The sequence below is a fragment of the Cupressus sempervirens genome, chromosome 1 (assembly GCF_028749045.1).
Source record: "Cupressus sempervirens isolate cs-2001-9-10 chromosome 1, ASM2874904v1, whole genome shotgun sequence".
NCBI lineage: Eukaryota > Viridiplantae > Streptophyta > Pinopsida > Cupressales > Cupressaceae > Cupressus > Cupressus sempervirens.
Window position 1 is genome coordinate 586,630,391 of NC_143118.1, and position 13,055 is coordinate 586,643,445.

The following is a 13,055-nucleotide window of genomic DNA, read 5'->3' on the forward strand; positions in this document are numbered from 1 at the left end:
AGTGACTAAGTTGTGATTTTTTCTTAATAGAGATAAACTTCAGTTGAAGGCTGTTAATGATGGATCAGCTAGCTATGCTGCTTTGGAGAAGAAAGCAGAGCTCTATTCAAAACTTGTGCGAGGTGAACTTCCAGACGAAGAAGACAAGGAGAAATACTGTGTGGATTTTCTCAGCAAGGGTGTTTCAGAGGACACAGAACGGTTGGAAGTGGAAAACAAAGATGAAGCCACTGAGAGTGGCAATAGAACTGATGATGCCATTTCACTTTCATTCTCAGATGGAAAACGTGCTGGCATTGGTTGGACTGGATATTCAGGAGTTGGTGAAGAGCATAAGAGATTAGTGAGGTGTGTCTTGTTGAAGGATGTTATTTCATATTTCTGTATGTTAGGTTCTAGGATTGTATTATTGGTAGAAAACAAGGTGCTTTTGCATTTGCTCTTCAAAACATTATAAGCAATGTACACCATACTTTGTTTTCTTTGCAGGGAAGTAAATGAAGAGACTACTGAAGCCAGGGAAAAAGCTTCTGTTTTGAAGCAACGGCGGCAGATTCAAGCTGAAAAGAACCGTGAGAAATTGCGGCAGGCATTCCTTAGGAAGCAGATTGAGAAATTAAAAGCTGCCAAAACAGAAGAAAATACTCAATTACAAGATTCCTAGTGCAATTCTAGCATAGGTGGTGGAAACAACTACTTAGTGTCTGAAAGCCAAATTATTTCAACGAAATTCATCAATGAGCTTGTACTATGAATATCTATATATATGCTGTGTCTGTCTAATCAAGATGATCCAGCAAGACGGGAAACAAAGATTATCAGTGGGAATCTTGTATTTGATCATTGTAATACACTACTTGATTGTATTCACCCTTTCTGTTCTATAAATCCCAAAAGTTCTGGGTTGCTTATTTTGAACTTAACAAAACCCAGTTTGCTCATCTTATATATGAAAACATAAATAAATGTTATGCTCTCTTAAGCTAGAGTATCGAATAACATTGCAGGTTTTGAAAGGGTAAAGAGGGGTTACGGGCCCCCCACCTATTACAAAATGTCAAATGGCCAGTATGGTTATTAATCACATTTTCATTTCATTTTTGGCAGCCATCATTAATCTCATACAAACTCCCATTTACTTATCCATTTGTGGTACACATTCATGCCTGAAGTGGACATTCTCAAAAAAAATTGATAATATGCTCCTAAACATAGGAAATACACATTGTACTCTTCATCTTGTAAAAAACAATATGATTTTAAACTTAGGTGGTGTATGAGAGAACCTTGGCTATTACCATTTTTTTTATTTTATAAAATCTCAAAACACATGTTTACGGTGTTGGCACCCAATCTGAGATAACCTAATCAATCAGGGAAATGGCTATCCAACTCATAAGATTCACCAATTCATTAGCTACTCTCACAGACATAACGCATACATTAATTAGAAGGGAAGTAAACTCTACACACTATGGTGCCCCTATGAGCCCTTATTCAATTATTGATCAAAGTGGGCCGTCTGATTTGGGCATCTTTTAAATGGTCATGTTGCAATGGTAAATGGAGAGTGGTGGCTACTAAATAATACATGGTGATTTGTCTTATTTAAATTGGTTAGTAGATGTCTACATCTTTATTGAACCGATAGTCCTGCCGAATTGTTCTGACCGCCTGATTGTTCTGACAATCCGGCAGTGATCAAATGCCTGAAAAGGCAAATCAGTGCCTGGGAAATTTGAACGGGTCCAGTGGATGCGGGTGGTTAGTTAAATGTTTTTTTGGCGGCGAGGAACATTATGGAAGTCGGAATGTAATAAAGGAATGCGAGAAAGAGAACTATTCAATTTGTTTATCCGTAATTGACATACTGTGATTAGACATGACATCAAAGTTTTCAATCTTTCTAAGGAGCATGAAGATCAAGCATATTTGGGGTCAGCTATTAATGGTAAGGCTAGGATGTTAATTGCTTAGTTGAGGACTGGATCACATCATCTTAGGTGCAAGACTAGTAGATGGGAGAAGCCTAAAGAGGAGTGGGAGGAGAGGATCTGCAGATTTTGCGAAAAAGGGGTGTTTGAGACGAAATGTCACTTTCTTACCGATTGCAAGGCCCAATACAGGGTCATTGTAGGGGATGGCATAAGCTTACACAGTTTGTTCAATAAGATATGATAGACCGTTGGTTTGATTGTCAAGATTCACAACAGGAGGTTGGATTTGGAAAGGAATCCAAATTAATGCTTCTAATTTGTGGTCCCTTAGACCGATGGTCTCATTGACATCATTAAAATCCTTCATTCTGTCTAAGTGGAAAGGCATGGTGACACACGGTGTTTGAATTTAACTTGCCTCAAAAAAAATTCATATAATATGTATAGGGAAATAAATTGTTATATAATGAATTAAAAGTTACTTAGACTCAAGATTACATGAAGAACCCAATAGGACCGAAATAGAGCACTTGATGTTGGTAGCGGTGAGATACATGTTGCTTTCTATATATTTTACTAGCTAGCGAATAATAGACTGGGATGAAAATACCAATTCAATAATTGTACAGTTGACCTTTCCAAATGCTTCGTTATTGAAATACATTTGGATAATTTATATAATTTAATTATCTATTTTAAAATGTAATACAATTTATTTAAAGTTTATCTTATAAATTGTCATGTCCCTTGTTCGGACAAAGAGGCAGTGGATACAAGATCGTACGCCAAACTTTTTGTGAATACGGAGGGACATATGAACTGTGGCATATGTATGGTGAAGAGGACCCTAGTACGGTGGTTGGTAGTGGAAGATCAAAATTGAAGTATGAAGGGAATGGAAATGTATGGAATATGAATTGCAGAAGATGGAAGTGTATGGGGCGGGGGAGGGGGGCGTAAGTACAACTGATAGATAGAGGGATGAGTACAAATGGAGGGGGTAGTACAACAAATGGAGAGGGAGGTATGTATGGAAGATGTTGGGGTTAAGTATAGATGGATGGAAGAGTACAAATGGAGGGAGGTAGTACGATAGATGGAGGGAGGAGTACGAACGAAGGGGAGGAGTATGAATGGAGGGAGGTAGTATGATGGAGGGAGAGGTACAGAGGGAGGTGGATGGAGGAGTACGGATGGAGGTCGTACAATAGGAGGGAGTATGAATGGAGGGAGGTGGTACGACAGATGGAGGGAGAAGTATGAATGGAGGCAGGAGTACAGATGGAGTAGGATTGGTGGGAGAGGTCCAGAGGGAGTTGGATGGAAGATGGTGGAAGGAGTACAAGGAGTACAAAGGGATGGAGGAAGAAGTACGGAGGGGTGGAGGGAGGAGTACAGAGAGGTGGGTGGAGGAGTACGAATGGAGGTATGAATGGAGGGAGGTAGTATGACAGATGGAGGGAGGAGTACGATTGGAGGGAGAGGTACAGAGGGAGGTGGATGGAGGAGTACATCGGGTATTTTATAGAAATTGGAAAGAACATACAAACTCATATGCAAATCATATTAGAACACAACTCCATCAAATAAATCTCGAGCATGAATAGATATTGAATACTGATATTCTCCAATTAATACTCACAGACAAAGATGGTGCTTCGATTTGCTAGATCTGAGCAAAGTATTACAAGCGACGGAATAGAGTGAGGGTTGAATCTCATTGAAACCGGAAAACCAAGTAAGGAAGATCTTTTACTTTTGAAATGGTGAACAATAGAGAACTTCAACAAGAATTCACAATACAAAGAAAAAAATTCAAATAGCATACCTACGACTACCTACAAGTCGTGCTTAAATACCTGTCGGAAAAAACCTTTCCGAGGGTGTACAAAGATAGCCGACAACAACATTTATCAATCGAAATTAAAATATAAATAGGTTCGAGATATATTAAATCAATCGGAATCACAAATACAGATATTAATTTGGGCCCCATATTAATTAATTAAAGTAACTAATTAAAGGTTCTTTTATTATATTATTTAAATTTTGGGACCAATTAATTAATTAATTAAATTTAATTATTACATTAAAATTTGGGGACATGACATAAACATTTCTTGATGTAATGCCCTTACATTAGGCATTATCTAAAGGTCCAAGAAATTACAAAAAACATTTCCTTTCAAAATGAAAATATTTTCAAAAGTGAGTTTTGGAAGCACATAGAAAAAAACAAAAAATTTCAAAAAATGTTTTTCGTTTTTTTCATTTAATTTTTAATTTTTTAAAACAAGATTTTTCTAATAATATATATTTTAATAAAATATATTTTTTGATATAAATTTTAATAAAGATTTAGTTGACTAGATATATTATTCTAAAGTCTAAATTTCAAAAATAAATCTTATATGAATAAATATTTTTTCAAAAGATTGTGTTTTGGAAATACTTTTCATTTTTTCCTTGTATATTTCAAATTATGTTTAAATTTTTCCAAACAAGACCTTTTAATAATATACATTTTAACAAAATATATCTTGTAATATATATTTTAATTTAAGTATAATTTTAGACATTGAAAAAGATAATATTCAACTTTAAAAAGTTTAGCTTTATTTAATAATTAAATATATTTTCTAATATATAGTTAATATATAAAAGATGACCTTCAACTCTATTAAGAAATTTTGAAAAAGATGATCATCAATTCTACTAAAGGAAGTCTAGCTTTCTTTGAGAAAGTCTAAATTGATCTGATATATGTATGTATGTATGTATGTTAAAGTTTTAATTCTAAAATTGAAAAATGGTGAAAATAACTCATAAATAAACTAGATTGCTTTCTATTGTTAAAAATGCTTACCAATAGAAGAATAACCTATACTAGAAATATATGCATGGAAAGATGATGTTCAAAAGAATTAAAGAATTCAAAACATGGTACATCTAAAATAAAATTGAAGTATATATCAAATAAGTACACTTCATAAGTAATAGACAAGAATTACCAAAACTAAATTGATAAATACATTGATAAGAGATGAATATATATTATGATTGATTGAAATGTAAATTATTATGTAAAATAACTAACACAATTAAATAAAACATTTGTAAAAGGTAAAAAATAAAAAATAGATCCAAAAGAGATAGAAGAAAGAAAAATAAATATTGAAGCTTATGGTAAGATTTACAATTATATTAATATGGTTCAAATATGCTTATAATTAGTGCTTACAATTAAATAAGGTTGGGATTAAGGTTAGGTTAGGGTTCAAAAAGGGAATACTACTTAACATAAGGTTAGGGTTAGTGGTCAAACCAAGTTTATTTAGTCTTAGATTAAATTTTTGGTTAGATTTAACAAAGTTCAAATATTGAAGTTTGATTAGATTTAAACTTATGAATGGAGTAGACTTAGGGTTGCGCCTATTTGTATATTGAATGTTATATTTACCGTTGGCTATAAATTAAGGTTAAGGTTGGAGTAGGGTTAGAGTAGGGTTATGATTCAAGTTATAATTCAATCAAGACAATGTCTAACATTACTTTTCAATTTTTACTAGGGTTTAGATAAGATAAGATAAGATAAAATTATTAATGTCCACGAAAAACCAAAACGGTTTATGGGACTGAGCATACAAATAGAAGAGCCAGCCAAGCAAAGGCACCAAATGGTGACTGAAAAGAAACAAAGCAACAAGAAGAAAGAAAGACAAGGAAAGGACTAAGGGTCCTTCATTGTCACAAAGAAATTTGTAACAGAGAGGTACATCCGTGGACAATCCATAGTCTTCGGATGCCATGAAGAACCCCTATAGGACTGATGCTGCCTGTAGAGACTGGTACAATGTCTGACAAATCTGGAATGTGAAGTAGTGGAAGGCCTTTTCAAACCCCGCGGAGGAGACAAGGGAGAGAAAAAGGTGGTAATGAGCTGATCAGAAGTCCGTCTCTGATGAAAGGACTGCAAGGTAGTAAAAGTTACAATCTTACATCCAATCAAAGTTAAAATTAGAATTTAATGTTGGTTATGGTTAGATAGAAGGTTCAATTTGTATTCAAAGTTCAATTAAAGTTAACATTTAGTTCTAAAAATTAGGATCAAAGTTAAGTTTTGTATGATTTAAAATTCAGATTGAATTAGGTAATAAGAGAAACATTTGATTTAAATTTTAGATTAATACTTTCAATATTTAAATTGTATTCCATTGTTATCTATTTAAAGTTGGACAAAGCTTTGCCATTCTCTATGCAAAGTTAAATAATACAAAAACTAAAGATTTCAAATAAGTGTTTTATAAGCTATATTATAAATTTTAGAAAATATTTGCTTATAGTATTTCAAAAATCAACTTTTAATAGATTTTAAATTTGACCATTTTAAAATATATTTATCTATAGTAAAATTATCAAGAATTATCTTATAGAAAATTGTATAAATATTTTTAATTTAAAAAAATTGAAGTAAATTTATAGTATTATTTTATTAATTATTTTGTTTGATTTTCTATTTTAAAATAAACTGGTTTATTAAAACAACGTTATAGTGTATCTAGTGTTCATCTTTAGCTTTTAATAATACTTCATATATTTAATATCTTCACCCAATTGTGATAAGAATATGTCCTTCAATTCAAATCAAAAGAAAAGTTAAAGTGATAGTCATTAATATATTTATATTCATATGAATTCTATATTTTAATGAGAATTAAATAAAACATAAATTTTACATAAATAAGCTTTGAGCATTCTTATGAGAAAATATTCAAAGACAAAATTAGGAGTTTATTTCCATTTATACATTGAAATCAAGGTCTTGTAGTTTGTTAGAATTTGGATTAAAATCACAATTTTGATCTTTTCGACAAATAGAATGTTACTCAAGAATGTACCTCAAACTATCAAACAACACTATGATTTCTAAAAGGCACTCTAATGAAAATAGTAAACATAGGTTTTCAACGCTAAACAATATAAATTCCATGCTAAGAAGACTATTCCAAGTAGAAGAAATTGTATCCTTATGGTTAGGGTAGATACAATATTATAAGTAACCCATTCTTTTGGAAGATAGCATTAAAAATCTTGCATAGTTGAAACCTCTCCACATCACATAATGAAATCATTTGACATATACAAATCTATCAGTGTAACCCTTGCTTCCTTTCAAAGGTGCAATTGCTAGTTTATTTTGGGTACAAATAAATGTCAGTTGCTCATGTCTTGGGTTCCTAAGTTTGGTGGGAATGCTACAACTCTGTAGTGGGTGTTAATTGTGATGGTTTTACCATCACTTTGGACCAATGTGATCAATTTTCAGGAAAAATGTTGAAGGTAGTAGCCTGTATGTTTTGGTTGTGTTGTTAGATTGATCTACACCACCTTTACAACTCCAAATAGATTTACACATGCCAACTCTAACAAATGTTAAAATCCTTAGGTGGTTAGCACTTTCTCTAATTGCCACGTAGCCTTGGATTTCTCAAAGGCTAGGAACAAGTACCCTAATGAGAATCAAGTTACATTCACATAAAGCCCTTGGTTGTGTTGTTATATTGATTTACACTACATTTACGTCACCAAGATGTTTTACACCTACAAAGTCTAATAAATCATAAAATTGTTAGGTGGTTAGCACTTTCACAAGTGCTAGCTAACCTAGAATATTCTTCAAAGGCTAGGGACAAGTAACTTGAATAAGAATTAGGTTACACCTACTTAAAGTTCAACAAAAGAAAATATGTAATGCTTATTTGCCTAGTACTTAGTTCACTTTGTTCTTACAAATGAAAGAAGATGGCTATTGCAAAGATATTAGGTAAAGGGTATCAATTATCATCAATATTTCAATAATTATATATTTAAGCTTATTTGACCTTTCAATACACTTTTATAATTTTAGTAAAAAATTGCTAAATAAATGACCTAATAAATATTTGTCATAGATAAATATCTATTCATTAAATTATATGTAATTGAAGAATAAAAATAAACAACTATTTCAATTCTCAATACACCTAAGGTGCACAAAATTATATAAATTTTCATCCACATAAATATTTTAGTGTTTACATTTTTTACCATATGCTATGATTTTTTAATGAAGTGCAAATATGCACCACTTATAGTGACTACTATATTATAATTAAACCAACTTTAGACTTAATGTACTTTCAATTGCACATTCTCCCACACTTCCTTTAACATTATAAAACAACTTCATCTACTAGTGGTACTTGTAAATACTTGCAAATATAGTAATGATGTAAGGCTCTCCAGTTAACAAAAGGACATTAAAAAAAAAAATGATTCTAGTCAATAGAAATAAAAAATAAATTCAATGAAGTGCAAATATGAAATGATTAATTTTTTCCCTTGTTTATTCAAATTCCAAATGAACAACCACAAATTAGTTCCCTTCATTTTCCACATATGAATTATTTTATGAAAGAGAGTTTTCAACTTTATTTTCATTACATTTTCTCCTTATTTTCACTAAATATTCTCAACAAAATGTACAACGTAAGAAGGTAATTTGTGCTCAGTCTTTGATTGAAGAGCTCTTATTTAGGTTGATACACCCTAATTTCAATGCCATCACATATGTAAATATAAGTGCACAATATTTTGACACTACTTAATTCATGTTTCAAAATAAAATAAATCAATAATAATATATGTATTCAATGTATACATTATTTAGTGGCATACAGTTACAATGTTTTCAATTAGCTATTAATAATCATAACAGTCCAAATTTAGAAACAACAATATTTCCATTTCTTTAATGTGACATCTTGATTCTATTTAATTAATGTTTTCATAAATCAAATCATTGTCAATATGTATGTATACAATGTGCACATTATTTAGAGGTATTCAAACTATATTGTCTTTAGTCAACTGTTAATAATCATAATTGTTCATGCTTTGAATCTTGATGAGGAGGTTGTGACAGAGATCAAAGATTGTGCAGTCACTCTCTTTGTGGATGCTATTATTTGTAGGTTTAGGGGCTATTGGCCTACTCTACCGAGGCTCCATGCTTGTATTTCTAAGTATTGGGAACACATTATTATAGATTCAATTCATATTTTTCTATTGGCTAAGGGATTCTTCATAGCTAGATTTGATAATCTGGACAATAGATGGATCATCCTATGTGAATATTTTTTCACACAAGAGAATCATTTCCAACTGATGGTTAAACCCTGACACCAGGATTTCAATCCTTCATCAAAATATTTCTATAAGTTGTCAATCTAGGTTAGACTCCCTTACCTCTCACTTCCTCTGTGGGTGAACTCTGTTATTTTTTATTTCGCTTATGCTCATTTTCTTGTAGATATTGATGCTTCTAAGGGACTACCCACAAAAATTAATCTTATGTTTCCAAAGGGTTTTAGAATCAACCTTTAGACAATGAAGCAATCCCCTTCATATGTAGAAGGTGTTTCAAGATTGGTCATGTGGCAACTAAGTGTAAGTTAGAGAGATTGAAGTCTAAATAAGCATTCCTCTTGGTGGAAATGGTCTTTTTCCTAGAACTACATGATACATAAAAACTCCCCTCAAGTGGTTGAGAAGCATCCTACTATCAATGTTGTTTGTTGAGATTCTAAAGTTTTTGGGTTGGTGTCAGCCATGGATTTTGGAGTTGATGTTATTGGAGAGGCTCCTATTGCTAGTTTTGTTGCTACTCTAGCTTTTGCTTCATTTCCCTTTGGGTCAACAATTGTTTCATATAAGGTTTTGAATATTTTTGTTGGCTCACTTTGCTAGGTGGAAAGGTTGCTTGTGTGTCAGTTAAGTTTGCCTAGTATTTCATTGATTTTCTCTTTATTAGTCCTTTGTAGAGTGATGGCCCATCCACGGGTGTTGGATCTTCTATTTTGGACCTACAACCTTGTGTAACGCCCCGCCAAGGGATCCAGAAGAATTAACCTAGAGTTTCACTAAGTTTGCTAAACATTTTTTTTTTTTTTTTTTTTAAAGTAAGAATGTATAACATACACATCAAACACATAGTAGCGGAAGCAATAACATGTAATCATCAACAAACATACATCACAAGTTACATTCCTTAAGGATCCCAAGACGTTGAGTCACATTTAAATTTAATTAATTCTAAGTCTAACAACTACCACATACATATGAAAGAATAATCAGAAAGTCCAATGTCCATAATATACATTTTCTCCGAATGCCTCTTGGCAATTTAATTCGGAATGCTCAATCATCCACTGTACATCTCACAGGGTATGAAAGGCTTAAAAGAATATACATATGTAAAGATAAAGATACATCATCCTCAAATCCATGATACAAAGTACAGTAAAATAAATGAAACTAATAACATACCTGATACATCCATACATCCATAATGATAAAACATCTATCATAAAATCTAACCATCCATCATAATAATCCAAGAACATAGTGAAGGTAAATGCCAACCAAGAAAGCTCCAGCCACGGTGACCACAGACGGATCTCAATGGTAAGAGTAAAAAGCACTACCACCCGACCACATGGAACCTAAATGGTCCACTCCCACCGCGCTGAGGAGATAGTCTCAAGTCCCAAACAAGGTATCAAAACACAAAACACAAGTACTCTCTAAGTCTGGGAAATCCTAAAAGTATACTAACTCAAAGGTTCCAACATAGAAAGACATCTAGACCCAGAGGCACCACAAAGACACGTAGGAAACCTGCTATGCAAGCGGGAAAGTGTCATCACAAAAGTCACATAGAAGTTACCTGAGCAATCCCTTAGGAATCCCGGGTCCCTAGTGATTCCTGCGGCCACTAGTATCCTCTCATACTGACGAGGCATACTGCAGAATGCAAGGTCGTAACCAAGCGTTCTCTCTACCCCATCCTAGCCTGTACTAGCACTCATGGCATGGGAGAGAACATACAATTATCTTATTAGGTTCATTTAAGTCAGTATTTAGGTGAGATGTTTTCACTTGTTAAAACAACTTACAATGGGTTACTCCAGGCAGCCTCTTAGGGCCCCGATCCCCATTGCAAGCCACTTCCCGACACTACACATAGATAACCTACCCTAGGCTCATGAAATCACAAATCAAAGAATCATAATAAAATCACCTCAGTCCTATACAAGCAACTGAAAAACATCATAAAAGATAAGCCACAAAATTACATCACTTCTTCATGAGCAACAGATAAGCATCAAATAATAATCATATGGTCACAACAGTTCTCTATCAGCAAATGAAGGCATCAATGATAAATCACCAAAATCCAATGGTTCTCCAATGAGCAACCAGAAAGTATCCCAATAATAAATCACAATACTGATCAAAGACTCCAAAATGGTCAAGTCAACACATGACATCATCAAGAACATATCAAACACTTCAGTCCTCTCAAGCAACTGAAAAGCAATCCAAGTATAACTGATCAAGACTCAAAAATGGTTATGAAATATAACTGATCGAGACTCAAAAATGGTTAAGTCAGATATCTCAAAAATATACACCCCAACGTCACATAAGAAGACAGAAAGCAATAACAACTAGAAAATACAATCATGTCATAGAGCATACCATCACATTACCAAGGTCGGGTATAAAAGATCGAGACTAAAACATCATGACATCACATTCATATAACCCCCGAGCCTTTGGTAACAACCTGTAACTGGTCAAAACTAAGCCAACCCCCAAAACTACAAAATGTAGACAGCATAGAAACATCATAATATCATAATTCGGTTTGATTTGAAAACATGTAGTTGATTTAAGTGTGAGCTTTCAGTTTTCTATTTAATGTAAGTTTCAAGTAGAAGAGGTTCTCAATTAACCCTATAATTCACGAAGTCACCCCCATTAATTTGAATCAATTTTCTAAAAATAACCTAAAGATAAGTTATTTATTTAACTTATTGAATTAAAAGTAATTAAGATCTAAACAACATTATTAAAAAATAATATTAAAATAGATCTACAATTTTATTGACAATATCCATTATTAATTAAATTTTAATTAAATTGATTAATAATTTAACTAATTAAGCACTCATTTCCATATCTCATAACTATCATTATTATTATTATTATTTTTTTTTAAAGTTTTAGCAAAACTATAATAATTCAATAATTTCAAATATCTATACTCAAATATATTTTATGATTTAAAATAACTTCAATTTACTATCACTTAAATACAATTTAATCTTAATTGAATTTAATATTCAATAACTATAATTTATTTATTTATTTTAAAATAAACAATAATAAATAAAACTATATATAAATTATTAACTTTTTTATTAAATCTATTAATAATTAATACTTAAATATCAATTCAATATTACCAAAATCCTAAGCCCAAAACCGAAAATCAATATCTTGCTCACGGCATGTAATAAAGTTTATTTATATATTAAAAAAAAAAAAACAATGGCACAATATATATTTGCCATGCGATTAGACTAAAAAGAACAATGGCAATTTTATTTATATTTGCCATGGCACGATATATAAATCGTTGGCCTTTGCAGCATACGGCTACTGCTGTCGCAGTCGTATGACTGCGTTCAACAGCCACCTGCGATTGCAGGTCAGTGGAGGTACTTTTGTATTTTCCCCTTTAATTTATATTTATCTATAATTATAACATTTACACAATGTCTTCTCAATTGTGTAAAAGAATATGTGATATTTTATTTTAATTCAATTTTTTTTTTTTTTTAATAATAATAATTTAACAAATAAATAATTTATGAATTAATTATATCTCTTTTCTATAAACGTATTTAAATTTTTTATATTTTATTAAAAACAATAAAATTAAATTCAAACATTATTAGTATTATTTTTAATAACAGTTGCAATCATAGCCTAATAGAAAAAAAAAAATCATTTATCCATCTGAATTTTCAATCTAGGATTTCCAATACCAAATTCAATCTCTTTTCAAATTTAGATTTCTTAATTCCATTTAACTCAAACCCCAAAACTCGATTTAATTCCAATAAATTTCCTTCATCTAAAATCTAATGGAAGAAAAGATACGCTGAATAAATAATAGAAAACCATATACAGAATAATTTCCAAATATCCAGACAATCATCTCACAAA

The 13,055-nt window shown here is 31.8% G+C and overlaps 2 protein-coding genes across 2 annotated transcripts in view; both read left to right on the top strand.

The window, feature by feature from the left end:
- Positions 1–928, top strand: part of LOC149578777 (uncharacterized protein At4g18257-like) — a 41,615-nt gene extending 40,687 nt beyond the window's left edge. The window contains exons 2-3 of the mRNA XM_089831526.1: positions 31–348; positions 490–928. Of these exons, the coding sequence (XP_089687652.1) occupies positions 31–348; positions 490–664 (493 nt within the window). The 3' untranslated portion in view covers positions 665–928. The remainder of the gene's footprint in view (positions 1–30; positions 349–489) is intronic.
- A 2,232-nt stretch (positions 929–3,160) lies between these two features.
- The window catches only part of LOC149578778 (4-hydroxyphenylpyruvate dioxygenase-like), a 54,021-nt gene continuing 44,126 nt past the window's right edge, over positions 3,161–13,055 (top strand). Inside the window, exons 1-2 of the mRNA XM_089801249.1 lie at positions 3,161–3,363; positions 12,476–12,544. Coding sequence (XP_089657375.1) covers positions 3,161–3,363; positions 12,476–12,544 — 272 coding nt within the window. The remainder of the gene's footprint in view (positions 3,364–12,475; positions 12,545–13,055) is intronic.